The sequence below is a fragment of the Berghia stephanieae genome, chromosome 9, assembly GCF_034508935.2.
Source record: "Berghia stephanieae isolate SIO BIC M18660-M18661 chromosome 9, UCSD_Bste_1.3, whole genome shotgun sequence".
Lineage (NCBI taxonomy): Eukaryota > Metazoa > Mollusca > Gastropoda > Nudibranchia > Aeolidiidae > Berghia > Berghia stephanieae.
Window position 1 is genome coordinate 39,894,033 of NC_088368.1, and position 27,500 is coordinate 39,921,532.

At 36.4% G+C, this 27,500-nt stretch overlaps 1 protein-coding gene across 1 annotated transcript in view; it reads right to left on the reverse strand.

Moving 5' to 3' along the window:
* Nucleotides 1-2,879: 2,879 nt before the first annotated feature.
* LOC144980235 (protein SpAN-like) overlaps nt 2,880-27,500 on the reverse strand; it is a 38,590-nt gene continuing 13,969 nt past the window's right edge. The window contains exons 6-15 of the mRNA XM_078927839.1: nt 27,324-27,441; nt 26,364-26,430; nt 23,808-23,881; nt 20,957-21,086; nt 17,677-17,806; nt 16,887-17,042; nt 14,569-14,697; nt 12,625-12,693; nt 6,964-7,103; nt 2,880-5,040 (exon numbers count right to left, since the gene is read on the reverse strand). Of these exons, the coding sequence (XP_078783965.1) occupies nt 6,964-7,103; nt 12,625-12,693; nt 14,569-14,697; nt 16,887-17,042; nt 17,677-17,806; nt 20,957-21,086; nt 23,808-23,881; nt 26,364-26,430; nt 27,324-27,441 (1,013 nt within the window). The 3' untranslated portion in view covers nt 2,880-5,040. The remainder of the gene's footprint in view (nt 5,041-6,963; nt 7,104-12,624; nt 12,694-14,568; nt 14,698-16,886; nt 17,043-17,676; nt 17,807-20,956; nt 21,087-23,807; nt 23,882-26,363; nt 26,431-27,323; nt 27,442-27,500) is intronic.

Consider the following 27,500-nt stretch of genomic DNA (forward strand, 5'->3'; position numbering starts at 1 on the left):
AGAATGTGAGTAAAGAGCCTTTTCCAATGACTCAAATATGCGCTGAGCGCGAGGCTCGAACCCAGGACCTTCCGATCTGAAAGCGAGTGTCATACCACTAGACCACTAGACCTATCTATGGGTAGAATGGAGGGGTTTAATAGTTTTAACTTAGTAAATCCATTATCACCGGCCATCTGGACCCATCCCAGCCATGGAGTCCTACAAACAGAAGACCGAGTTCTGGCAATCACGGTAGTTACTATAATTCAATATTGTTCTCATCCGAAGATATTATCTCCATTATCAACTCTTTCGTTAGTATTTTCACGATCCCAGGCTTCAGGCAGCCCCCACCGCTCTAAAAAAACAACAAAAAGGAACCTAGTTCGATCACCCGCCGTTGCGCTGGGTGGCTTTGAGCAAGTCATCTCGCCCTAGCTCAATTTTTTGGCGATGCACTGCAGCTGACGTCTAGGTTTTTCTAGTCTTCCCTTAGAAAAATAGACCCTAGAGACAAATTTTCACCCATAAGATGAATGAGGGGAATTTTATTTATTTAATTTTTAAAGAAGCTGATGTACAGAGAAGTGATAAGACATGGAATGAGATAAAAATGTTAGCTCAGGATAGAGAAGGATAGAAACTGTTTGTCTGTAGCCTTTACCCTGAGCCAGGGTGAAAAAGGCAATGATGATGATGTTGAAGTTTTGTAAAACCACAAATTTATGTTTCCCATAGAAGTATCTAGATATTGAAAAAAAATTGCCGAGGTCGTGAAAAATATTTCAAGGATTTAATGGGGACCTTGTGATTACTTGTGCGACTATGTGGTCTTGTGGTATGACCTCAATAAATATTGAGTGGCTTTCGGATCGGAAGGTCCTAGGGCTCGAGCCTCGCTCGGCGAATAGTTGAGTCCTTACAAAAGGCTCTTTACCCACATTCTCTTACCGTACTCAGGTATAAAATGAGTACCTAGCCATTAACAGCGTTGTCTTTGTCCGAAAAGTATGTAATATCACCAAACAGGCGTCATGTGGCGCCCTATATATCACGTGTTGCTGTTGGTTTAGGGATCCCCTGTAAAGCCTTTTGATTTTAGTGGATATTGCACTATATAAATGGCTCAAGTTTTTGGGGGTTTTTTGTTACTTTGTTTTAGCTGGTGTGTGTGTGGTTATGAACTTCATTGAATACGAAGTGATTTTAGTAGTGCCAAAGGCAGAGCTGCCTAGTTGAAATTTCAAAAATTCGTAGTTTCCAATTGATGAAAAAATCACTTCAAATAGCATTAGAAATAAGTAATTTGCCTTTAGTATGATCCAAAATTTCTCCAAAGCCCTGAATATAGTTTCTGAAGATCTAAACGTTCCTTTTCAATAATATTTATTGAGTCAAAGAATTGAATTTAGTTCTGTAGCTGGAGCCAAAACTTCGTATTTCTACGAATTTTTCGTAGTTTTAGGCAGGTCTGAAAATAGGTGAAAGATTGAAGATTTTTAAAAAGTTAATTAAACCTGAGTTCTCGTTGGATCCGACATTGTTTGCTGTCTCTGGGGTGTACAGTATTAGAATATATCAAAGCGAAACTAAGCTGATAGAAGCTAGAAGCTAGAACACCTTAAAAAGTAATTAACAAATTAGTTCCTCTTGTTCGGTTGGAGGCCCTGCCTGTGAAAGCAACCTATCCTGTTTTTTTCTGGCCTTTGTAAAATACATTTAGTTAATCCTTTTGTCTCCTTTCCGAAAATGGTTCCAAATGAGGTGTTGTTTCAATGGTTTTGTTGAACGAATGATACATAGTTCTTTGTTGGATTGATTATATTTCCTTTATTTTCGGAGTAGTCATAGTTATCCTATACCGTACTGCTATGCTCGAGTGTTGGTCTAACAAAAGCTTTATAGCATTTCTCTTTTATGCTTTCTTTGCAGTCGAAGAGGTCTCTTCTCAAGAATCCCCGAGGGTGGAGTGTGTCTTTCTTCATATGTTTGCAATGTTGTCTTTCCCGGTGTGGCGATTGTTTAACGTTATTCAGAGATATTTTTGCTTTGGTGACTTCTTCTAGTTTGATGTTGTTTATAATAATAATAATAATAATAATAATAATAATAATAATAATAATAATAATAATAATAATAATAATAATAATAATAATAGATCTTTATTGTCCATAAATATGGCAATTTGTCATTTAGTTACACGTGTTATAACGTTAAACGATAACTGTAACATTTAACAGATATTTCACTCCTACTTATTTTCTCTCTCTCTCTCTGTCTCTCTCTCTCTCTCTCTCTCTCTCTCTCTCTCTCTCTCTCTCTCTCTCTCTCTTCCTCTCTTTCTTTCACACGTGAGATATACACAACATAAACATATTCATTTCGTTTTCAATTTGTTACAATTGTGGCAATTCGACACCAAACATTATCATCATTATCAATTGGTCAGTTAATCTTACATTGAATAAATTAATCAGTTAATCAGTCAACGAATCAATCCTTGGATTTTCTGTACCATATAAAATATTCAAAATTTTTATATTTTGATGGTACGATTTTCTTATTGTACCCAAGAGAGAAGATTTACAAAAAGCGGCTACGCTTTCTCAGAAAGTATCAAAACCATTAAAACTTGATTGGCCGTGGAGCGTAGCCCCTGATTCTCGGTTTTCTAACGCCCGACTTTACATGGAGAAAAATAAGCGACTCCCCTTGATTCACCCCGCCCCCCCCCCCCACCTCTCCCTCTTTCCGCCTTCCCCGCCTATGCCCGCAAAACATGCACTCACCCAAATAACTTGAGGAAGTTGTCACCAAATACCTCAAAACAAAAGAAGTTGTCTTCTCATACATAGGAGGTAAAAAGAAAAGAAAATGAAAAAGCAATAAGACAAATATTTACTCAGAAGAAATCTTTTTCGTTTTATTCAATTTTTTATTTGACGTCAACATACCCATGACCAAGTACTATAATGGTTTTAAGGAAATATGAACACAAAACAAAACAAATCACCACCACCACTACAACTACCCACCATTTGATTTTTTAAAAGCTATATATATATACACTTATCTATGCACCAAGCCGTGTAATTTTGTATTGATCAGTTTGTTCCCTATGTATTTAATAATATTCATTTAATTCTCAATTGATTTTTGATGATTTCGATTTGTTTTTCTCTTATTTACAACTTCACACTTAATATTTGTTTCAAGTTTAATTTCTACATAAAATGGGAATAAACCAAACGAAAATGCAGCGTATGTCATTTTTTTCTTATTTTTAAATAGATAAAAAGGGAAATAGATAAAAACTGCAAGTGACATTCAAATCCCATATAAAGATATTTGTTTTAAAATAAGGTAAACTAACTACTACTACTACTACTACTACTACTACTACTACTACTACTACTACTACTACTACTACTACTACTACTACTACTACTACTACTACTACACTAGCTTTCGGATCGGAAGGTCCTGAGTTCGAACCTCGTTTGGCGCATAGTTAATTTCAAACAATTGGTTCACCCCAGTACATTAGAGTTTGGTGACAATCTGTCACATTTACGTTAACACATTCAAATAGTTATCTTTCACATATTTCAGCTTCACAAACGTTTTATATTACACCACTTTTCGTAATTATAAAGAGTAGTTGTTAGGTTCCTTTATTGGCCCATAAAAGCACGGTTAGAACAATATCAACTAGGGGTACACATTTTATGAGGACATGGAATTTTGTGACACAGATCGGAGACAACAAACCAAGGGAATTAATCAATGGTTATTTTGACATAAATTGACGCGCAAGAATAGTAGAAAATGATTTGTCTATTTATAGCGATTTATTTAAATTAATGATTCCATTACGTAATTAAATGTGTACTTATTCTTTTCCCCAAGTTCTCTTTGCTGGCAGTTATTTTTAAATGTGTGGGGTAATAAAATAACTGTTGAACTTGTTTTAGTTATCGGCACACGTTCTATATAAAAGCTCACCTTAGTCGTGCTACGGTCAAAAACTGGAGGAGTATATATAAATCAGTTCAACAATTGTATAATTTGAGACAAAATTCAGAGAAGAGGATTAATGGTCTATATCAGTAGAAAACGGTAGGGGCTGCTTGAAACCTGTGATTATGAAAATACTAAATAAAAACTCAAAATGGAGAGGCTTCGTAAGATAACAATACAGAAAATAGACGTTTCGGGTACAACTCCATTGTCATCACAACAATAAACAAATTAACGTGGAAAACAAATGATATAAAATGCAAAATACCATGAATTGTCTGGACTCAGTGGTGGTTGCAGTATAATTACATGAAAAATATCTTTAGTAAAAATACTCTTACATAAAAATATTTATAACTTGGATGTTTCTTGAAACAAATTTTATATCATCAGAATTTCAATCGCTACATAATATATAGACATGTGTCTACAATATGTTTAACGTTAAAAAATCGGGTTATATCCAAAAAAAATGACAATTTCATTATTCTTGTTGTGATAGAAATATGGAATAGTCCCTTACATGTTGAGATGAGGCAAGGCAATAGATAACGAGAAACAAAATCACTAACCACTTATACAACTGTCGCTTTTAATATTTCAACTACGAGACTACAACTACTACTATTACTATTACAACTACTACTACTACTACTACTACTACTACTACTACTACTACTACTACTACTATTACTACTACTACTACCAATACTACTACTACTACTACCAATACTACTACTACTACTACTACTACTACTACTACTACTACTACTACTACTACTACTACTACTACTACCACTAGGTGAATATTGCGCCATATAAAAACTCAAGATTTTGAAATTTTTTTTTTTTAATATTCACGTTTATTCATATCAATCAAAAAGTTTATAAAGTTGGGAAAAAAAGAACGTTTTCGATGTGGGATCAAAATATTATTGGTTCATCTTCTTGAAAATTCTGACGTTAGATACCTGACCCAAACACACAAGATAAGTTGTCTTGGCCATCATTTCCTTCCCAAGGACAAACGTGTAAATCCTGTCGATAGAACGTTTAATAATTAATTCACTTAATAAATTCTATATAAGAAACGATAGAAAATAAACAAAAATAGGAAAAAAGAAAAAAATACTTCAACAAAACACATGTAATAAACCCAAAAATAAAATTGCACAAGGAAGGAACAAGAATAAGCAGACAGGTGTTTTTGGTTATGCGGAGTGGCGATGGTGTATGTGTGTGTGTGGTGTGTGTGTGTGTGTGTGTGTGTGTGTGTGTGTGTGTGTGTGTGTGTGTGTGTGTGTGTGTGTGTGTGTGTGTGTGTGTGTGTGTGTGTGTGTGTGTGTGTGTGTGTGTGTGTGTGTGTGTGTGTGTGTGTGTGTGTGTGTGTGTGTGTGTGTGTGTGTGTGTGTGTGTGTGTGTGTGTGTGTGTGTGTGTGTGTGTGTGTGTGTGTGTGTGTGTGTGTGTGTGTGTGTGTGTGTGTGTGTGTGTGTGTGTGTGTGTGTGTGTGTGTGTGTGTTGTGTGTGTGTGTGTTTTGTGGTTGTGTGTGTGTGTGTGTGTGTGTGTGTGTGTTGTGTGCATCATACTGCCTACTTGGAGTCTCAAAAACTCGTGGTTTCCAAGGGAAAAATAGAAAAAGTCACTTTAGATAGCTTTAGATTTAGAGACATAAACAATTTGTCCTCAGCGTTATCTAAAATGTTTCAAAATCCTCGATATAGTTTCTAAGGAACCAAACGTTATATTTCCACAAGCTTTATTGAGTCAAATATCGGAGAGGTGTATATACAGTTCTGTAGCTAGAACCAAAAAATTCGTATTTTTACGAATTTTTCGTAGCACCGTCAATTGGAGTTACTTTGCTTCATGGGGAAATTTTGCCTCTGTACATTTGGGGCATTTTGACTAATCTCTGCTTTTGCAGTTACTGTACTCGTTAAAAGACATGAATTATTATCAAAGGAAATACTGCAAAAAAAAAAAAACTAAACAATCTCTTAATGGTCCAATATTAAAGAGGCAAAGTTTCCCTTATAGGAAAAGTTATCCCAGTTGACGGTACTGCTACTAGACGGGTCTGTGAAAAGTCATAACCCGACTGTAACAGAAAATCCACGTGGCCCTGAGAGGGAATCTCTACAATCCATGCACAGTCATGGCGTGCGTAGATTGTAGTGTCCTTATCGTGGCCAAACAGAGGTGCTGTAACAATCAGATGGATGCCATCAAATGTAGAGCGTCACTCATGTGGCCAGGTGGAGGTGCCCTAACAGTCGGGTCATGGGTTCGAATCCCCATCGCTACAGTTTTTGTTGTTTTTTTTTTGTTTTGGGGTTTTTTTTTTGGTTCTCTATTGTCTTCAGGCATATTTCTACTCTCTTCATTTCTTAATATTATAGTAATCCAGTAATCAGTTATGGTGTAGCAACTTATAGAATATCTTTATCACAGTGCTGCTGGTGATGATGGTGGTTTTGTGGTATAGCACTCGCTTCCAGATCAGAAAGTCCTAAGTTCAATCCTTTCTCGGCGCATAGTTCTTGGAAAAGGCTTTCACCATATTCTCTCACAGTACTCAGGTGTGAAATGAGTACCTGGTTGTCTCTGTCCGAAAAAAAAGTGTAAGATCGCCAAAAAGGCGTCATGTCTTGTTCTACATGTTATTGTTGCTGTTGGTCAGGGGCCTTTTGTAAAATGCTTTGAGCATGTTTAGAGAATATTGCGCTCATTTCTTTTTAATTGGTGGGGAGGGGGGAGAGGGTGTGGGTGTGGTGATGGTATTAATGATGATGAAGATGATGATGATGATGATGATGATGATGATGATGATGATGATGATGATGATGATGTTGATGATGATGATGATGATGTTGATGATGATGTTGATGATGATGATGTTAAAGGTAAAAATAAGATGACGGTTGTTAATGGGATGATGTAAAAGAGGATAAATAAATACCTAGGCACAAATTCCACAGGTAAATGGACACTTGGCTCTAACAAAGTCTCTGAACCTTCCTGCTATATGGCAATAGCCTCTATCGTACCAACTTGAACAGGCACTCCTCGTGTCTCTACATTCACCTGGTGGTAAGGGTTCTTTAAAAAAGGATAAATTAACATCAGGAAATAGCAGCCAATAGTGACCTAATAGAAAAATAAATTACGCACATGTTGATGCATAGTTTATACCGGTGAAGTTAATACAATCGGGGATATTTAATAGAATTTTTAGTCTAGTAGAGAAATACCGTTTCAATATATAGAGTCACTTATATTATGATTTAATAACATGGAACTCAGTGAACTTGATTTGCATGAGGTAGCTATAATATCTGTATAATTATAAGATGGACAATTTTCTTCATGACTTCACTTCATAGCCCAATATTTTGTTTGTTGTGTTGTGTTTTTTTTTAAAGTGGTCACAAAATACACAAGTCTCGTAGGTCATCCAATAACTCAGCCCATTTCTGTTTTTGATTTGTGATATTTTGAAAGCGGAGCATTCGTCATGAACAAAACCATTCAGACATTCAGAATTAAAGAAACGTCTTGCTATTTTATCATTTAAATGGATTAAATCTGAGTTTGAACTCTCTCATGAGTAGCAATAAAAATTAACCCATTGCTGTTCTAGTTGTGAATCGTTAATTACGATGAAATATTTTAATAGTGTGAATTGGTCTTCAAAATTAACCAATTATTTGTTCAAATTGTCCAGACGTCTAACTTTTAGTGCCACTCCTGTTGTGGCTGTGGTCATTGTCATGGTTACTATGGATAAGCAACACGTTTGCTGTTAAGGGGGGCCTCGATGCCATGGTAGAATGTTATAGAGAGGCCGATATGCACTTATTTGCAGATCTGATAACTTTCCAAATTCTGTAAGGGTTCATTGTTGTTTTAATGGAAATAGAGAAAAATGACGCAAACTATTGTTCATCACAACCATGTTAACCCTCTCCTTACCAGTCATGTCACCCAAAACTCCACACCCAACAAACACAAAATAGATTTTTTATCAGTCAGACATCATAGCAGTTAAATTCTTGCGATACATAATTTCTGTAGCAAAACATACTCTACAACACATTGTTCATTTTCTTTAAATGTTATGATGTACAAAGGAAATTTGAATAAAGGAAATTTGAATAAGAAAAAGGTTGGTTGTATCGAAACGAATGTGACGATTTTCCTATAGGTGGTAAGGAAAAAGGAGGTCCATACGTAATTTCATTCAGAGTTGTCTTTATGTTCGCGTCGAAAGAGGCCAAATAAAAGTCAATCAAAAATATGTATTCGTTCAAGAGCGCAGATAAGTCGTGCGTGACGTCAAACATACTCTTCTGATTCCAATATAATTATTGGAATTCTGTATATAACCATTGGTGGCAACCTTGCGTAAAAAATGCGGATTTTTATGCATTTTTCATTCATTGTACACATTTACAAGGGCTATGGTTGGCAGCACTGTGTAACCTGTCCACCGGAGGACTAATATGAATAAGTTAAACGTTACGTATTGAATCATAAGGTAGTTTAACTATTTTAGTAGCAGCTTGTACTATAGGCAATTTTTTTTTTTTTGCATTGCGAGACGGTAAAGAGCAAGGATGAAATTATATTTATTGACGACAAGCATATATCACTCTTAAACCGGAAGAATACTTGTAATTACAAAGGGTATGTATCCAGTCCTCCAGAAGAGTGGTTTTACACTTCCAATGACATTTCCACCTGTCCATTCCTTGCCGTGATGTGGCGGCTTGAGTGCCCTGAATGATCCAGAGGACTATACATACCAGCAGAATCAACCATACTGGGAAAGGTAGAATGAATGAATATGGCTTCGCAGTCTCTATGGACGCATGTTGTGAATTTGTGCGTCACTTCGAGTGTGTCAGTCTGTTTCTATTATCCAGTAAGTAATTTGTTTCCATAAATCTCTGTCTTGTGCAAGTGTTCTTAGCTATAGAATGGCATCATGTGTGTTAATTAGCCGAGGCATCTCGTTCTGGGTGTCAATAACTCGAAATAATAGGCTGTCATCGACGAACAGTTTGAGCTTGGTAAGAGTTGATAGTTTTTTTCCGAAGTCGTTAATGAACGTTAGAAAGCAGAGTGGTCCAAGGACAGTTCTTTGAGGCACTCCCGATAAAACATTGCACTTATCACTCCTATATCCATCCAGGGCTACTTCCTGAGTTTTATTGCTGAGCCAGTCTTCAAGCCAAGAAAGTAGTTTTTGTTCTTTCAGTTTTGAGTCGTTTTCTTTATCAATGATCTGTTCGGAGGACTTTAGTTCGGTGTTTATAATTCCATGGTGTTCCAGTTTTCATACACACCTGTTCAGATATTTACCTCACAACGCACTGCTACGCTCAATGATGGAGCGTATGCGAAGAAGACATAGGTATCACATGTACTTGTATTGTAAATTACAGCGGAGTGCAGATAACTAGACCATTTATATAGAGCAATATCCACAGAACGTGTTCAAAGCACTTAACATGCAGTACGAGACATGCTATAGAAGTTACAGTCTCTTGTAGTTGTTCCAGTGTGTTAATGATGCTTGGATTTGATGGGAGGAATGTGCATCTCAGGCCTTCAAGATGTTGACACTCAAGCGAGTAGCATGTAACTGTTTCATTGGAGTGATGACATGAGGGACGGGAAGGGTGTCTTTTGTTAGCAATGACTATCTTAGTGAAATCCTTGGACCTCGATTTGGGTGTCGAAATGACGTGAATTCAAGGCAAAGTATGGGACACGGAAAGTTCGTGTATGCTATTTTTAAAAATTAATTACGACGCTGTTTATCAATGAATGTGACTGAAAGTTGGCACACAGTTAGAAAAGTCATTTTAGTTTTTTTCAAGCGACAAAACTCGTACGATTACCAGAAGACCGTTAAAAAGAGATATTTACTCTTTGGAGTGAAATATTTCTAAAACTACCAAGAGGAGAGATTTTGTCGCTCATAAGGTTATAAAAGCACATTTCTTCTATTTATATTTCAAATTTCATTGGATTATGATTAGTACTTTTTCCCGTATTCTCACAAAACATCAACCCAATTATCATTTCAATGAGTGAAAAGAGGAGACAACCATTTTGCTCCCCCATTGCGCGACACAAAAATGACGTCAGAGTGGCAAGACTGTCAGATGGCCAGACTTTCACCTGACCAAATTCGACTTCAAAAATGGCTAAATATAAATCATATCGTTTTTACTACAAGGACTGGCCCACTTAAAATGAATTAAATTTTTACAAACAGAAAATTCAATAAAATGTCACTGAGACAAAAATAGATGAATTAGATTTTTAATAAAAGAAACAAATTTATATATTTGGCGACACACCTGGCATTCTGCCAACCTTGTTCGCGACCTGCGACACAAAGTCTCGCACGCTTTTTTAGGTATTGTTTCATTTTTATGTCATAGCGACAGTAGATTAACACATATTCTCTCTCTCTCTCTCTCTCTCTCTCTCTCTCTCTCTCTCTCACACACACACACACACACTCTCTCTCTCTCTCTCTCTCTCTCTCGCTCAAATAAATACTATAAATAACATAAGCCATAGTCTCACGGGACTGTTTTGATCGATAATAATTTAGCAGGCAATTTTCGTATCATTTGTATGGGTTCATCATCATCATCATTGCCTTTTTCACCCTGGGTCAGGGTATAGGCCACAGACAAACAGTTTCCATCCTTCTCTATCCCGAGCTAACGTTTTGATTTCATTCCAGGTCTTACCACTTCTCTGTATATCAGCTTCTTTAATTCTTCTGTCATTCCAGAAAGTCTTCGGTCGCCCAAGCTAAAAAAAGGATTTGGTTTGTCTGTCTGCGTTTCTGTAACGGTTTGAGTTTAACGGAAAGGGGTGTTAACCCTTTGCCAACCCCCAACCTGGAGAACCAGTTGACTCAAAGATGGGGGAATCACACACCATTAGTCGCCTTTTACGACACGCTGGCTTGGCGTTGGGCTAATCTTGACCCTCTCAGTTGAGGGACCCCGGACACCACACGGGTTGTAGATCCAAATTACACTTCGGAAAAGTTTCAAGTGATCAATATGTATATTTTAAAACTAAATTATGGTTGACCATAGCCATATAGCTCTAAAACTATACAAGGTAGAACTCTAAGATGTCTTTATCTTATTTTCAGATAATTTTGCCATAAAATTGCCAAGTTTCAATCTTTAATTCCACGTATTAATTGATATACAGCCACAAACCAGAAAAAAAATATAGAAAACTTTTTTCTCTCATCCAAATAAATGACACTTTGAAACTGTATAATTCTTTTTTATTTATGAATGAATTTTCAAAATTCAAAAAGATTTTTACTCAGTGGATATAGGGCTTTACTTTAAGAGTAGCATTTCCTACGAAAATAGAAAACAAAAGTTTTCATAGTCATTTCTACTTTTTAATTTTCCATAAATAGCTGTTGAGCGGTATGTGTTGGGTTCTTAGTTGAAAGATGATGTTTTGCTGGTGTCTTCTGAGCATATTCAATCTATCACCAGTCTTCACAGGAATGGGCATATGGTTTAACATGCATCTACCTGTGGTTCTTATCGCCAAACTGTTTACCCATTCTTCTCTCATATTTAATTTATATGTTTCGCTGTTCCTAAGAATACTGGAATTGATGGTTGCAAACGTGCTGATCCGATCCTGGCTAATCTGTCTGCATTATCATTTCCTGGTATATTTGAATGTCCTGGTATCCACTGGAGAAATATGTCTACTCTCTGTGTTGTAAGGAATTTATCAAGTTGAGGTTTTATAATATGGCTTATATAACAGGCGTCATGTCTCAATTTAACAGTTCAGAAATGCTGTTGGTCAGGGATTCTTTGTAAAGCCCTTTGGGCAGGTTTAGTGGGTATTGCGCCGGTATTCAAAAGATCAACGCTCACATTTTATTTTAACTCACTCAACCCTAACACCGACTATATCCGTAGTTTACCCGGGGTTACTTTTACCACATGCCTATTTATTACATTTTTCTGAGACAAATTATAGCCTTAGTATCAAAGCTAATGTTTTTAGTTTGTGCATGTTAATGGTAGCTGAATAAGACTTTCTATGTACATGCTCATTTTTAATATATTGTTTTTTCCAATTTTGAAAGGTAGCAAAAATCTCTAGGATTGAGTGATTTAAGGACGAGTATTCTGGCCAACTTCCAAATCCGTGTCTTTTTCAGAGAATGGCAGTGTAGTAAATTTGTTTATAAATTTATTATTCTTAACCTCAAAGACGTTAAATTAACTAAAACAAATTAAATTCCGTTGATTCATAATGAATGACCAGTTGATTCATAATGAATGACCAGTTGATTCATAATGAATGACCAGTTGATTCATAATGAATGACCAGTTGATTCATAATGAATGACCAGTTGATTCATAATGAATGACCCAGTGGTGTATAATGAACGACCTATTTATTCATAATGAATGGCCCATTGATTTATAATGAATGACCCGTTGATTCATATTGAGTGTACCGTTGATTCATAATAAATGACCCATTGATTCATGAAGAACTCATTGAAACAAATGTGACCCTATGTGTCATAAATTACCTTCAGGTCTCGGCGTGGGTCTCGGTGTTGGTCTCGGTGTTGGTCTCGGTGTGGGTCTTTGTGTAATTTCTGAAAGAGAAAAAAAAAAGAATTTAAATGTGCGGCTATAAAATGGTCTTGTGGTATGACACTCGATTTTGGATCGGAATGTTCTGGGTTCGAACCTCGCTCGGCGCATAGTTGGTTCGTTGGACAAGGTTCTTTACTCACATTCTCTCACCGTACTCACGTATAAATTAACAGGCTTCAAGTGTTCTATATGTTACGTGTTGCTGTTGGTCAGGGACCCCTTGGAAAGCGCTTTGATCATGTTTGGGGATATATAAATCTTCTTTATAAAATAGAACTCATATTAACTTCTAATCTATCTCTGTAGTTAACAAAATATTACAAAAATATTTTTTTCTGTTTCCATTTGGTCACCAGGATCGTTAGAACACGGTACACGTTTTATAAAGATTAACTAATAAATAAGTAAATAACCCATTGGATATGTAAATAAATACATAAATTAATGGAAAAATAAATTAATAGATAAGCAAATAAATAAATATCGATTAGATAGATATGATAAATACACGAATAAATAAAAAGAAGGGAACGAAGAAAATTAGAAAATGTTTATTTTCTAACTGTTCTACCTTGAGTGTGTATCACGATTCCATGAAATGTTCGTCATCTAGTCTTGGCAATGTCATAGTAAAATTGAGCTTTTATATAGCGCAATATCCACTAAACGTCCTCAAAGCGCTTTACAAGTGGTAACAACACTTAACATGCAGGACAAGATGATGCCTGATAGGCTATATTACATTTTTTTCGGACAAAGACAACGCTGTCAACAGCCAGGTACTCATTTTAAACCTGAGTACGGTGAGAGAATGTGAGTAAAGAGTCTTTTCCAAGGACTTAACTATGTGCAGATCGAGGCTCGAACCCCGAAATTTCCGATCCGAAAGCGATTGTCTTACCAAAATACCACATAGCTGTACAATGAGAATGTTGTGTAACTGGTTATAAATTGTCCTTTAAAATGGCTGATTTTAATTTAATGCACAGAAAAATACCAAAATGCCAATCCAATAAATCCATGCTGATATTCGGGTCAACAACATAAACAACAACATTGAAAACACGTATTGGAGTTTTGACAACAACAACACCAACAACATCAACAACAACAACAAAAGCATCAGATTGAACAGCTTGTTGTAGACAAAACCACCTCAAGGAAGAAAAGAAATATAAAGAAATGATAAAAATGATAATGATTATGTTTACGAAAATATTGATGATAATAATAATCATAATAATAATTATTATAATTATTATAATAATAATAATAATATATACTAATAATAATAATAATAATAATAATAATAATAATAATAATAATAATAATAATAATAATAATAATAATAATAATAATAATGATAATAATGATAATAATAATAATAATAATAATAATAATAATAATAATAATAATAATAATAATAAATGATAATAATAATAATAATAATAATAATAATAATAATAATAATAATAATAATAATAATAATAATAATAATAATAAGAGGAAGAAGAGGAAGAAGAAGAAGAAGAAGAAGAAGAAGAAGAAGAAGAAGAAGAAGAAGAAGAAGAAGAAGAAGAAGAAGAAGAAGAAGAAGAAGAAGAAGAAGAAGAAGAAGAAGAAGAAGAAGAAGAAGAAGAAGAAGAAGAAGAAGAAGAAGAAGAAGAAGAAGAAGAAGAAGAAGAAGAAGAAGAAGAAGAAGAAGAGAGAAGAAGAGGAGGAGGAGGAGAAGAAGAAGAAGAAGAAGAAGAAGAAGAAGAAGAAGAAGAAGAAGAAGAAGAAGAAGAAGAAGAAGAAGAAGAAGAAGAAGAAGAAGAATGCTGGTGATAGTAGAAAAAGACGATAATGTAAATGATGATTGTGTTGATTATTACCTTCTTCTGGATTTGAGCAGAGACCACAGGTCATTCTACATCTGGGTCTCACAAAGTTCTGGTTCGGTCCAGTGCAGTACCCCCTATTGTACCAACTTGTACAGGCGCCACTCTCATCAACACAAGAAACTAATAATAATAATAATAATAATAATAATAATAATAATAATAATAATAATAATAATAATATCAATAATAATAATGATGATAATAAAAAATAATAATAATAATAATAATAATAATAATAATAATAATAATAATAATAATAATAATAATAATAATAATAATAATAATAATAATAATAATAATAATAATAATAATAATAATAATAATAATAATAATAATAATAATAATAATAATAATAACATGCGTCTATGTGGTGTCGTGGTATGACACTCGCTTTCAGATCGGAAGGTCCTGAGTTCGAGCCTCGGTCAGCGGCATTGTTGAGCTTGGAAAACGCTCTTTACTCACATTTCCTCACCGTACTCAAGTGTAAAATTAGTACCTGGCCGTTAACAGCGTTGTCTCTGTCCGGAGAAAAATATAATAACGCCTAACACGTGTCATGTCTCGTTCTACGTGTTATCTGTTGCTGTGGTCATGGGACCTTTGTAAAGCGCTTTGAGTACATTTCGTGGATATTGACCGATATAAAAGCTTATATTTAAAGCACACGTTTTAAAATAGAATATATTAACCCACATTCAGCTCAGCTAAGCCTACAGCTGAGGGCAACCGAAGGTTAAGCAGGACCTAGTTCATGGGTGTGTGTCTGTCTGTGTATGTAGGTGTGTGTGTGTGTAGGTATCTGTGTATGAGTGTGTAAATGAGTGTATGAGTTTATATATGCTATTTACAACTTTATGATACATCATTTTATATGGCGATTAAGACCATTCGAGTTATTTTCCTTGAAATTCGGCGATTAGTAACTTTAAGCTGGTCCCACCATCACTGTCAAACTGAGGTTCCACTGTTATCCCTTTTTTCCGTCCCCAAGGAGAATAGGATTAAATTGTCTGATGTTACGTCCGCCCAGCAACGAACCGCTTGGTTGTAAACAAATAAAATCGGTTTTCTTCATGCTGACTAGAACTTTTTCACATGTCATGTCTTCAGATTAATAATGGTTTGCTCGTCGGAGAAGAATTCAAAAGGACGTCTGTCATTTTCCCTATAGTTTAGAACCAGTTACTAAGTTATTGTGCGTCATTACGAGGAAAGTTAGCTCACGACTGTTTAATCCTATGCAACCAGCAGTCTCAAAACTAATGAATCGATAAGTCTGACCATGAACGATAAATTGAAAATTTTACAATGTCAAGAAATATGAACATTGGGTGTTTTTGCAATGAAATATATTGTATATATGCTATGCTGTTTAGGCAAAAATTTTACAACATCCGTCAGCCAAATTAGACATACCAATATACAAAAACTGTCTGTAACATTTAAAGTTTATAGTCAGTTTGATATTGATGCTATACATTTAGGTAAAATACTTATAATATCCGCCAGCAAGCTATATATAACATACCAACACAAAAAACTATGTGTGAACTTGAAAGTTTATACCCTGACTGGCATCATTAAATGAGCGCTAATCACTAAGCTGGCTGACTTAAAACAATAACATGGAGTTGAGTAACGTCAATTTCGTTCTTTCGATAATTGAAGGCTGGTTTTCCGAAGCTCGTTAAGTCGATTTTTCTACTTTTTGAGATTTTCCATCCATGTGATAAATTGAACTGTAAAGTTTATTTAAAGTATCAATTGGCACAAGAATGTCCCAAGTTTGAAGTTTGAATATGATAAAATGATGGACCAAATGAGAAGTTTTAGGGGAATTATCCTCAATGTCTAAAAATGGAAAAAAAACGGAGTTAGTCAGTTTTGGAAACTACTCTTCAATTTTGTTGGGTACTTATCACTAACTTGCTGTCTAAAAATTATAACTAAGAGCTGAGTGATATCAACTTCGCCCCTTCTATTTATTCTCCGTTTTAAAGGACAGATGTTAAACGAAAGTTCCACAGCTGTTGTTTATAAATTCATTTCCCACCCCATCTATTACTTCTTCTTCTTCTTCTTCTTCTTCTTCTTCTTCTTCTTCTTCTACTACTTCTTCTTCTTCTTCTTCTTCTTCTTCTTCTTCTTCTTCTTCTTCTTCTTCTTCTTCTTCTTCTTCTTCTTCTTCTTCTTCTCCTCCTCCTCCTCCTCCTCCTCCTCTTCCTCCTCCTCTTCCTCCTCATCCTCCTCTTCCTCCTCCTCCTTTTCCTCCTACTCCTCCTTCTTCTAGAGTACTGCAATTTTACCATCTGGTCTTGGTGTTGGTCTAGGGTTGGGTTGTCCACCGCATGGACTGACAGGATTAGCGCCCTCGACGTCGTTGGCCTCGCCAGGACACCAGCAGGTACAATCTTTGCCCACAAAGCCTTCACCAGGACAGTCGCTATCTGTTAATTGGCAGTCTAAACAAATGGAGAAATACAATCTTGTAAGAATGTTGAACTCTGGTACAACTACTACTACTGCTACTACCACCACCACTACTACTACTACTACTACTACTACTACTACTACTACTACTACTACTACTACTACTACTACTACTACTACTACTACTGCTACTAATACTACTACTACTACTACTACTACTACTACTACTACTACTACTACTACTAATACTTCTACTACTACTACTACCACCACCATTTCTGCTACTATTACGACCACCTACTACCACCGCCATTTCTGCTACTATTACCACCACTACTACAACTACTACTACTAGTAGGAATAGTAGTAGTAGTAGGAATAGTAGTAGTAGTAGTAGTAGTAGTAGTAGTAGTAGTAGTAGTAGTAGTAGTAGTAGTAGTAGTAGTGGTGGTGGTGGTAGTAGTAGTAGTAGTAGTAGTAGTAGTAGTAGTAGTAGTAGTAGTAGTAGTAGTAGTAGTAGTAGTAGTGGTGGTGGTGGTGGTGGTGGTAGTAGTAGTAGTAGTAGTAGTAGTAGTAGTAGTAGTAGTAGTAGTAGTAGTAGTAGTAGTAGTGGTAATAGTAGTGTTTATTGAAGTGTTTGTGTTGCTGCTACATTTTGTCACTTACTGGAGTGGCATTGATAGAGATGGTTGATGGTTTTGATGTCTCTAAAACTCAGGCCTTCCATTTTTCCGATTTTATCCTGATACGCTGGGTCAGATGTTTGAATCGTTCTCTGTCCATTTACACTGAAAGCCTGTAGGATCAATAGAGAAGATTTTCATAACCTGCTGCCACCCTCAAGTAATAGACAAAGAATGAAAATGACATTTGCAAAAGAGAACAAAATACCAATCACGATACGTTACGCGATTAAAATCTTTCTTTAGCAAATGACACGAGCAATACGTTTATAGTTTTTATTGGCTTAAAGGGACGCGCAAAAAGCAACATCGTCCATTATGGTAGACAGAGAAAGTGAGCAAGAAATAAAGCAGGGGAAAATGGAGAGAAATTGTTCAGGCCCGACATTGCTCATGGCGCTGAGAGAAAAGAATTGGCTGAATATCATTTGAAGAAAGTATTTCTAGCACGAAATACTCTGCCTCTTTTGCATCCAACAACGTTGTGTGGCCTCGATCAAGTCACCTTGCCTTAGCTCATTCTGTGGTGCTGCACTGCGGCTGATGCGTGGATTATTCCAGTCTTCCCTTGGAATAGACGCTAGAGACAAATTTACCCTATGCGATGAATAAAGGGAATTAGATAATTTATTATCTTATTTATCTAAAAGGAAATTAAGCTCTTTCTTGTCACATATATGCCGAAACCGGTGCACCCTAATGAAAGATGGTGTACAGGGGAAATTGGAGGGCAGACGAGAAAGAGGAAGACCAATGTCCAGTTGTGTGAAAAATATTCTGCAATGTGTCAGAAATGAATGGCAGGGAATTTTACGATGCCGTCAATAGACGTGAGAAATGGGCAGACGTTTGTCATCTCAGAGTGCGGGCAGCTAGCCAAGGTAATTGAAAACGACGTTGGGTGGTAAGTAAGTAAGTAAGTAAGTAAGTAAGTAAATAAGTAAGTAAGTAAGTAAGAAAGAAAGAGCGTAAACAACTTTCACGATTTAATAAATTATAAATTATAAATTGAGCTTTATATAGCGCAATTTCCACTAAATGTGCTCAAAGCGCTTTACAAAGGGGTCCCTGGTCAACAGCAACATTTAACATGTAGGACGGGACATGACGCCTATTAGGCGATATTACAATTTTTCATTAAAACCTATCACAAATGAAGCTCCCAGAACATCGCGACTAAAATCCAGAAAGCTCTTTTACCACTCAGAACTGAAAAACTTTAATATTGGGGAAGCCTGGAGGGAATTATATTGGACAAATGCTATGCCCGCGGGAGATAGGGTAATCAAAGACCCAACGGAATTTATGTCAGGCTTCAAGAATGGCAATCGAAAACAGTGGATCACCTCAAAATGACGACTGACAGGCCACGGCAGGACTGCTGCAAACATGCATCGATGAGGTCTGAATGAGTCAGCCGACTGTTCCCATTATCAGGGAACGGCGCCAGACAGCAGATCACACAATCTTACACTGCCCGATGACGAGGTTGGCGGAGGTTTCGATGCTGTCCTCGACTGTGGTGATGAATTTAAAGACTGGCTAGGGACTCCAGTGTGGATATTTAGCCATACGCTGCTTCTACTACAACTCAACTCTTTGTTATCGTTTTTAGCCAGCCGTTTCAATGATGACTTTTCACTACATTATATAGCAATGACTATCCCGCACAAATCTTTAGGTCTCTTTTTCGCTCACCAAGTGCCCGAATTCGTGTCAAAATATGGGACGAAGCCGTTCCGTACATGCTATTTTAAAAAATTAATTACGACGCTGTTTATCGATGAATATGACTGAAAGTTGGCACACAGTTAGAAAAAAGGTCATTTTAGATTATGTCAAGCGACAAAACTCGTGCGATTACCAGAACACCGTTAAAAATAGATTTTTACTCTTTGGAGTAAAATATTTCTAAAACTACCGGGCGTGGAGGTTTTGTCGCTGACAAGGTAATACATGAACATTTCTTCTTTTTGGTTGTAAAATTTCATATGAATATGACGAGTACTTTTCCCGTATTTTACAAAACACCATCCTAATTTGCTCTTCAAGTTTCAATCTTTTAATCCATTTATTACGCAAGATACAACCAAAGGTCGAAAAAAAATGCCGAAAAAGCGTCCCATATTTTCGCGTTTTTTCCCTCTTTGCGGGTCATCCAAATAAATGACACCTTTGAAACTGCAGAACTTGTTTATTTATGAATGGATTTTCAAAATTCAAAAACATTTTTACTCAGTGGAGATAGGGCTTTGATTTTAGACAAAAATTATCCTCAAAAAGAGAAAAAAACATTTTTCATAGTCATTGCTACATTATATCAGTCAGACTATAATCGTTTAAGGTTACACATGGTATTGTATATATATATATATATATATATATATATATATATATATATATATTATATATATATATAAAATATAAATTGTCACTCTCATTATATGGCCAAGACGTTCGTTTCTGTGGCTTTCGTCCACGTCTTCAGTCGGCATAATGTCCGAAGAAAAAAATGTATTCCATTTGAGGTGCTTGTCCTTGCTTCCGTTGTGTAGTACTGATTAGTGTTGATGTGTATGGCATTGTTGTAGTGTGCTCTCATTGCTTATATTATGAGTGTGTGTGTGTGTGTGTGCGTTGGTTTGTTGTGTGTGGTGTATACATGTGTGTGTATGATATTGTTGTGGAATGTGGTTGCGTGGGGAGGCGGGGGGAGGGGGAGGAGGGGTATAATAGGGTCGGGAAGGGGGGGGGGGGAGGGAGGGTAGGGGGAAGGGTTATTTGGCTTTTTGCGTTTTGAGCTTGAATTTATTAGAGTGTTTGCACATTGTCATTAGTTCTGATCTTTTGTTTCAGGTGCTATTGTTCCTGTGGTTGTGTAATAATATTTCCAGTTTCTCTGTCAGGCACAGGTTGCATTTTTTTCTTCGGACATTATGCAGACTGAAGACGTGGACGAAAGCCACAGAAATGAACGTCTTGGCCATATAATGTGAGTGACAATTTATATTTTATATTAGCTCTAACCATCATTATCGAGCACTTTCGTACCTACGAGTACCCACAAACACTCATATATATATATATATATATATATATATATATATATATATATATATATATATATATATATATATATATATATATATATATATATAAATATATATATATAAATATATATATAAATATATATATATATATATATATATATATATATATATATATATATATATATATATATATATAGCATCAATACAGCCTACCGTCTTTCCATAATGCATGATACTCATATAATCATATGGAATTCCCGTGTTTTCCACCGTTTCCCAACTATTTTTCCTGAAATTGTGAAACATGTCTGGTGCTACGTTCTGTCGGAAAATGCTCACGTACCTTGAAAAAAAAAGAAGAAAGAATGTATACATATAAATATTAAACTTAATCTTGTATATAGGACAATATATCCTCTAAACATAATCAAAGTGTTTTACAAAGGGTCCCTCGCTAACAGCAAACCGTAACATGTAGAATGAGATTACAACAATTTTTCAGACAGAGACAATGCTGTTAACGACCAGATACTCATTTTCCACCTGAATACGATAAGAGAATATGAGTCAAGAGCCTTTTCCAAGAACGGACTCAACTATGCTTCGTCCAGAGCGGGACTCGAACCCAAGCAAGACCTTCCGATACGAAGAGCCGTGTCATACCACAAGACCACATCGTCACATATGAGTAGTGCTGTGACAAAGAAGGGTGAGTATCAATTCCGACTAAACGAAACACTTCTTTGTACATTTCATGAATTTTTAAAAGATAGTTATCAAGCAACATACGATTTCAGTCAAAAAGTGTTAAATTTTGTGAAGAGAAGGAGGGACTCACCATTATTTGAGCCATTATCTTAATGTGCTGGTCTGATTGACCTACTTTTATTTTTTGCCTCTTGGCTCCTTGCGAAGCATATGCCTTCAACAACATTCTTCCATCTTCTTGTGTCCTTAGCACATACCTTTGCCTCGCTCTAGTTAAGATTGGAGACGCACAAATTAAATCATGGCGAAGGCTCTTCATCCAGGTCTGTTTTGAACGGCCCCGTTTCCTCTTGCCATGCGGGTTCCATTCGTCTTCTTGCGCAGGGTAGGCCAACAAACCCATAGCCACTTTGTGAGTCTGATCTGGACTGCTCTACATATGTTCTTGTACAAAACTCAGTGTTTGACACCATGTCAAACCATTTTAACTTGAGGAAATGTCAAAGACAACGATTGGCAAACGTTTGTATCTTGGATGATGTGGTCAAGGTTGTTCGCTAAGTCTCTGACCCCTAGAGCAAGACTTCTTTGACATTAGTGTTAAAGATTTGAAGTGAGTAGGAGAGTACCAGAAGACAATAGAGAATAACAACTTCGCGGCGACAATGGGTGGCTAGAACACGAGACCTCAATGGTACGTCAAATCCGCCTGGCCGGTGAGAGAGTGACTCTACCGTATGAGCTATCCACTATCAACGTAAGTGCCTTCTCCACTCACTTTTCTGATAAAGATTTTGTTGAGAATCTCAAATCTTTCCATATTGGTCTCAATTACAGGTGGTCTGATAACTGAACGCAATAACGGTTTGATTTACCACTCTTTTAATGGATTATACTTTACGTGGGATTGGGATAATTTTCATTAAAACAATGAGACCATAACAATTTGGGTTATAATACCTGCAAAAGAGTACACGTTGGTTTTACGTACCACAAAACTGAAATTTTCCATTATTGTATAGGTTATGAATTCTAAAAATAGCATAACCTCACATTGCCTCAAAATCATCAAATCGAGGTGTAGGCCTCCCCGATATAACAAATTGTATTGGTTTTATGAAAATGACCAGCTAACCATCGTCCTCTGGACAAAAACACGGATTGAAAAATCTGACCAGAAAACTCGTCTTTCCAATATCGACTGATTTAAATGACCCTCGTCTTGGTAAAAACTCTCAAACCTGGGGGGAGCACGTGAGACCTTCCTTGAGCACAAGGTCTGAGAGTTTTTGCCGAGACGAGGGTCATTTATATCGATTGATATTTGAAGGACGAGTTTTCTGGCCAAATTCTAAATTACGAGTTTTTTTTCCAGAGTGCGGCATTTTGGTAAAAGTGGCTTTTGGATTTTATTCAGAATAGGCACTTATGTTGGTAACAACAATATATGAAGGGAGTAGAAAAGTGCCAGAAGACAATAGAGAATAAAAAAATTTTTCGCGGCGGTGGTGGGGTTTGAACCTGCGACCTTATTGGTACGACAACTCCGCCTGGCAGGTGAGAGCGTGGCTCTACCGTGTGAGCTATCCACGAATACAAAAATATTCGTTTCAAACCCAAGTCATATTTCTAGAGACCTCTCTCACCCACTTCTTGGAGATCGCAGGCTCGCTCGCGCACAACCATCGCGAAGTTATTTTTGACCAGCAGTTAAGCTTAATAGCCAATATTCTCAACACAAACATATAACATAGAAACGATTGAGACATCCTATTCAGAATAGGACAACACTAGTGATGATGACGACGACGACGACGACGACGATGATGATAATGATGATGATGATGGTGACGACGACGACGACGACGATGATGGTTGATGATGATGATGACGAGGACAACAATGATGATGATGATGATGATGGTGATGATGATGATGATGATGATGATGATGATGATGATGATGATGATGATGACGACGATCACGACGACGATGATGATGATGACGATGACGACGACGACGACGACGATGATGATGATGATGATGATGATGATGATGATGATAGTGACGACGACGACAACAATGATGATAAGGATGATGAGGATGATGATGATGATGAGGATGATGATGACGACGACTATGATGATGACAACGACGATTATGATGATGATAATAATATGATGATGATGCTGATGATGATATTGGTGATGATGATGATGATGATGATGATGGTGATGATGATGGTGATGATGATGATGATGATGATGATGATGATGATGATGATGATGATGATGATGATGATGATGATGATGATGATAATGGTGATGATTATCATAATGATGATTGCATCACTGACTCATCTCTATCAGGCCTCGTCTGTTCGTGAAACAATCCAAGGGCATGACCAATTTCATGAAGAACCACGGACACCTGGGATGGGAGGAGGGTTGGGGGGAAAGTAAAAGGTTAAGCTATGACATTTTCTACTGATAATCTACTGTTAACTGTGCGGCTATGTGGTCTAGTGGTAAGACAATCGCTTTCGGATAGGAAACTCCTGTGCTCGAGCCTCGCTCGGCGCATAGCTGAGTCCTTGGAAAAGACAAATTTAAGCACATTGTCTCACCGTACTCATGTGTAAAATGAGCACCTGATCGTTACACCTAGCGTTGTTTCTTTCAAAAAAATCTCAATTTCGCATAATACCCTTCATGTCTTGTTCTATATGTTACGTGTTGCTTTTGATCAGGGACCCATTGTAAAGCGCTTTGAGCACGTTTAGTGGATATTGCGCTATATATAAGAGTTCAAGTTGTTGCATTTTTGTTTGTTTGTTGGTTTGTTGTTTGTTTGTTTTTTGGGGGTTTTTTTAAATATCAATATATAATTAACCAGTTAATAAGAAAAAATTGTGATGTCAAAAAACTGGTTCTTATTTCATTGGAAGTGTAAAGTCTCTCTTTCGAGGGAACTGGATACATAACTGTGTAAATGATCGTCTAATTTCCGAGTGATGGCATTTTTTTTTCTACTCTAAATATATGCTGGTCGTCAATAAAGACCATTCATCATCGCTCCTTAATGTCCCGTAATACTTAGAATCTGCATGTACATCCTTCTACTAAAATAGTCATGTCACCCTATGATTCAATCATATGTGAAATATACATTATACAAATATGTAGGGAGACCATCAACATCAATAGCAACTACCCTGAACCAGGATCTCTCTATACATATCAGAAATTTCTTAGTTCAGATGAGGCCCAATTAATCCCTGAAGAACTCAGAAATATTGCAGTGCCCTCCGTACTTAAGTCACAACAAGATCTTGATAGCCTCAAAACTCTGGCCCAGGACCGTGACCAATGGATACAATTAACAACATGGATGGAGAGAGCAACTATATTCATCGACAATGACTTAATCACTCAATTCTCAGCAAGCGTCATTCGGACTGCGAGGCGTACTACTACTACTATACATTATAAGTGCTCCGAATGATTGATTACATACATACTTCCGAGAATTTAGGAAGAAAAAGACTAGAGGGTTTGATGTCACGATTGTTCTTTCCTATAATCAGTTAACTGCCTTACTCTGGAAAAACACGTAATTAAAAATTTGGCCTGAAATCTCGTCCGTCAAATCGCGATCAATTTAAACGACTCTCATCTTGGCAAAAACTCTCAAGCATGGGACTTCGCGAAGTCTTCCTCAAAGTCCAAAGGGTTTTTTTTGTGTGTCAAGATGAGGGTCATTTAAATCGATCGATAGTTGGAGGATGAGTTTTCTGGGCAACATTTTAAATACAAAGTTTTCCACAGTACGGAAATACGATAGCTTGGCTCAGCTGTACGGTCGTTGCTTCGTACCCGAAAGGTACCGAGTTCGATCTCTCGATAGCAGACGTCTGGGCTATTCTTGTCATCCCTTGGAATAGACCGTAGAGACAAATTTCCCAATGGGATGAATGGAGGGAATTTCATTTTTATTTAATTGGTTTAGGACAAGGACTTTTTCAACTGGTAATCTCAAAGTATAACTAATACGTTCAGCATTCTGGTACAAGGTTGTAGAATTTGCTAGCACACGAGATACGTTCTTTGTCTTCCTAGAGGATTTCAAGCGTCGATTGAGCATATTTTTATTCCGACATGCTTTCTTTTGATTATGTGTATAATTAACGTTGTTCGTGTGTACTGTGTTAAGGCTTAATCTTCGTTATGTGCCCAGAGCCCTCCAGATGAAGGGATGTTTGGCGCACAATAATTTTATACCATTATTATTTTTATTTATTATAATCTACTACAAGATAGTAATCTTGCTATTCGTTCTAAAAAAGCACTAAAATTTCAACAACAAAAAACCCAATAACAACAACATCCTCATATCGATACAACAACAACTTCTACTAGTACTACTACTACTACTACTACTACTACTACTACTACTACTACTACTACTACTACTACTACTACTACTACTACTACTACTACTACTACTACTACTACTATTAGTACTACTACTACTACTACTACTACTACTACTACTACTACTACTACTACTACTATTATTATTATTATTATTATTATTATTATTATTATTATTATTATTATTATTATTATTATTATTATTATTATTATTATTATTATTATTATGAGCGCCACAAATAGAGCTTGGGCGAACTGACTTGCTCAAGACCACAAAGCGCAGCGGCGGATTCTCGAACTCGATTTCTTTCGGGTACGAAGCAAAAACCGTACCGCTCAGCCACGCTGCCGTCTATAAACACACTAAAGACAATTATCTGCATGCATTTATTACAAGCGTTTTACAACGAGTTAGCATTGATAGAGATCTCGAAGTCGAGAACAAGAGCAAGCTTTTAGACGGGACCTCACAGACTTACATATCGACAACCTTGTCCCAAATGAATTCCTTGAGGCTCCGATTCCATCCCTATTCGTGACATACACCTGGGTAAAAAAATCAAAGAAAGAAAAGTAAATTGAGCAATTTATAGAGCAATCTCAGCTATTATCCCATCTCTCTCCCCCCCCCCCTCTCTCTCTCTCTCTCTCTCTCTCTCTCTCCCTGTTAACAACGCCATATTATCTCATTCATCTGTAGTGTTTCAGTCATCCTGTTTTGTTGATATAGGGGAAATCCAAAACGTCCATTTTATCTGCTTTCGTATATTAAATTTAAGCTTACATTCAATTTCACATTGTTATTTATAAGGAGAGAGGGTTAACCCCTCTCCTTACCAATCCTTTTCACGATTTTCCAGAAAACGTCAGATCCATAAAACATAAAAATGATTTTAAGCATTTCCTCAAAAGAAATAAATACCATGTACATCACAGAATTAAGTTCTTATCACTATAATTTTAATCTTCAAATTTTGTGATTACAAAAGAAAACTGTTGGTTAAATCGTAACAAATGTGACAATTTCCTGTAGCTGGTAAGGAAAGGGTTAAATCGGTATGAACTTGACTTAACCCTGCTCCGTTTTTGAATTGGATTCTACTCTGAGCGGAACTGCTTGTCAGAATGTAAGACACGTGTATTGTTCCGTTTGTTGAATAGCATGATTATTAATCACTCCCATTTCATAGCTAAGTCCTTGGAAAAGGCTCTTTACTCACATTCTCTCACCGTACTCAGGTGTAAAATGAGTACCTGACCGTTAACAACGTTGTCTCTGTATGAAAAAAAATGTAATACCGCCTAACAGACATTATTTCTGCGACGTTAATCTTAAGTGTTGCTGTTTGTCAGGGACCCCTTGTAAAACGCTTTGAGCAGGCTTAGTGGATATTGCCCTATATAAAAGTTCATTTTTAATCAGTATGAACTTGACTTACCCAGCTCCGTTTTTGAATTGTATTCTACTCTGAGCTGTGCTGCTTTGTGTGAATGTGAGACACGTGTATCGCTGCCATTGGTGGATAGCTTGGTTGATCACTCCTATCTCATTCTCAGCTGAACAGGATTTGAAGATAATAGTAATAGTAATAACAACAACAATGATAATAATAATA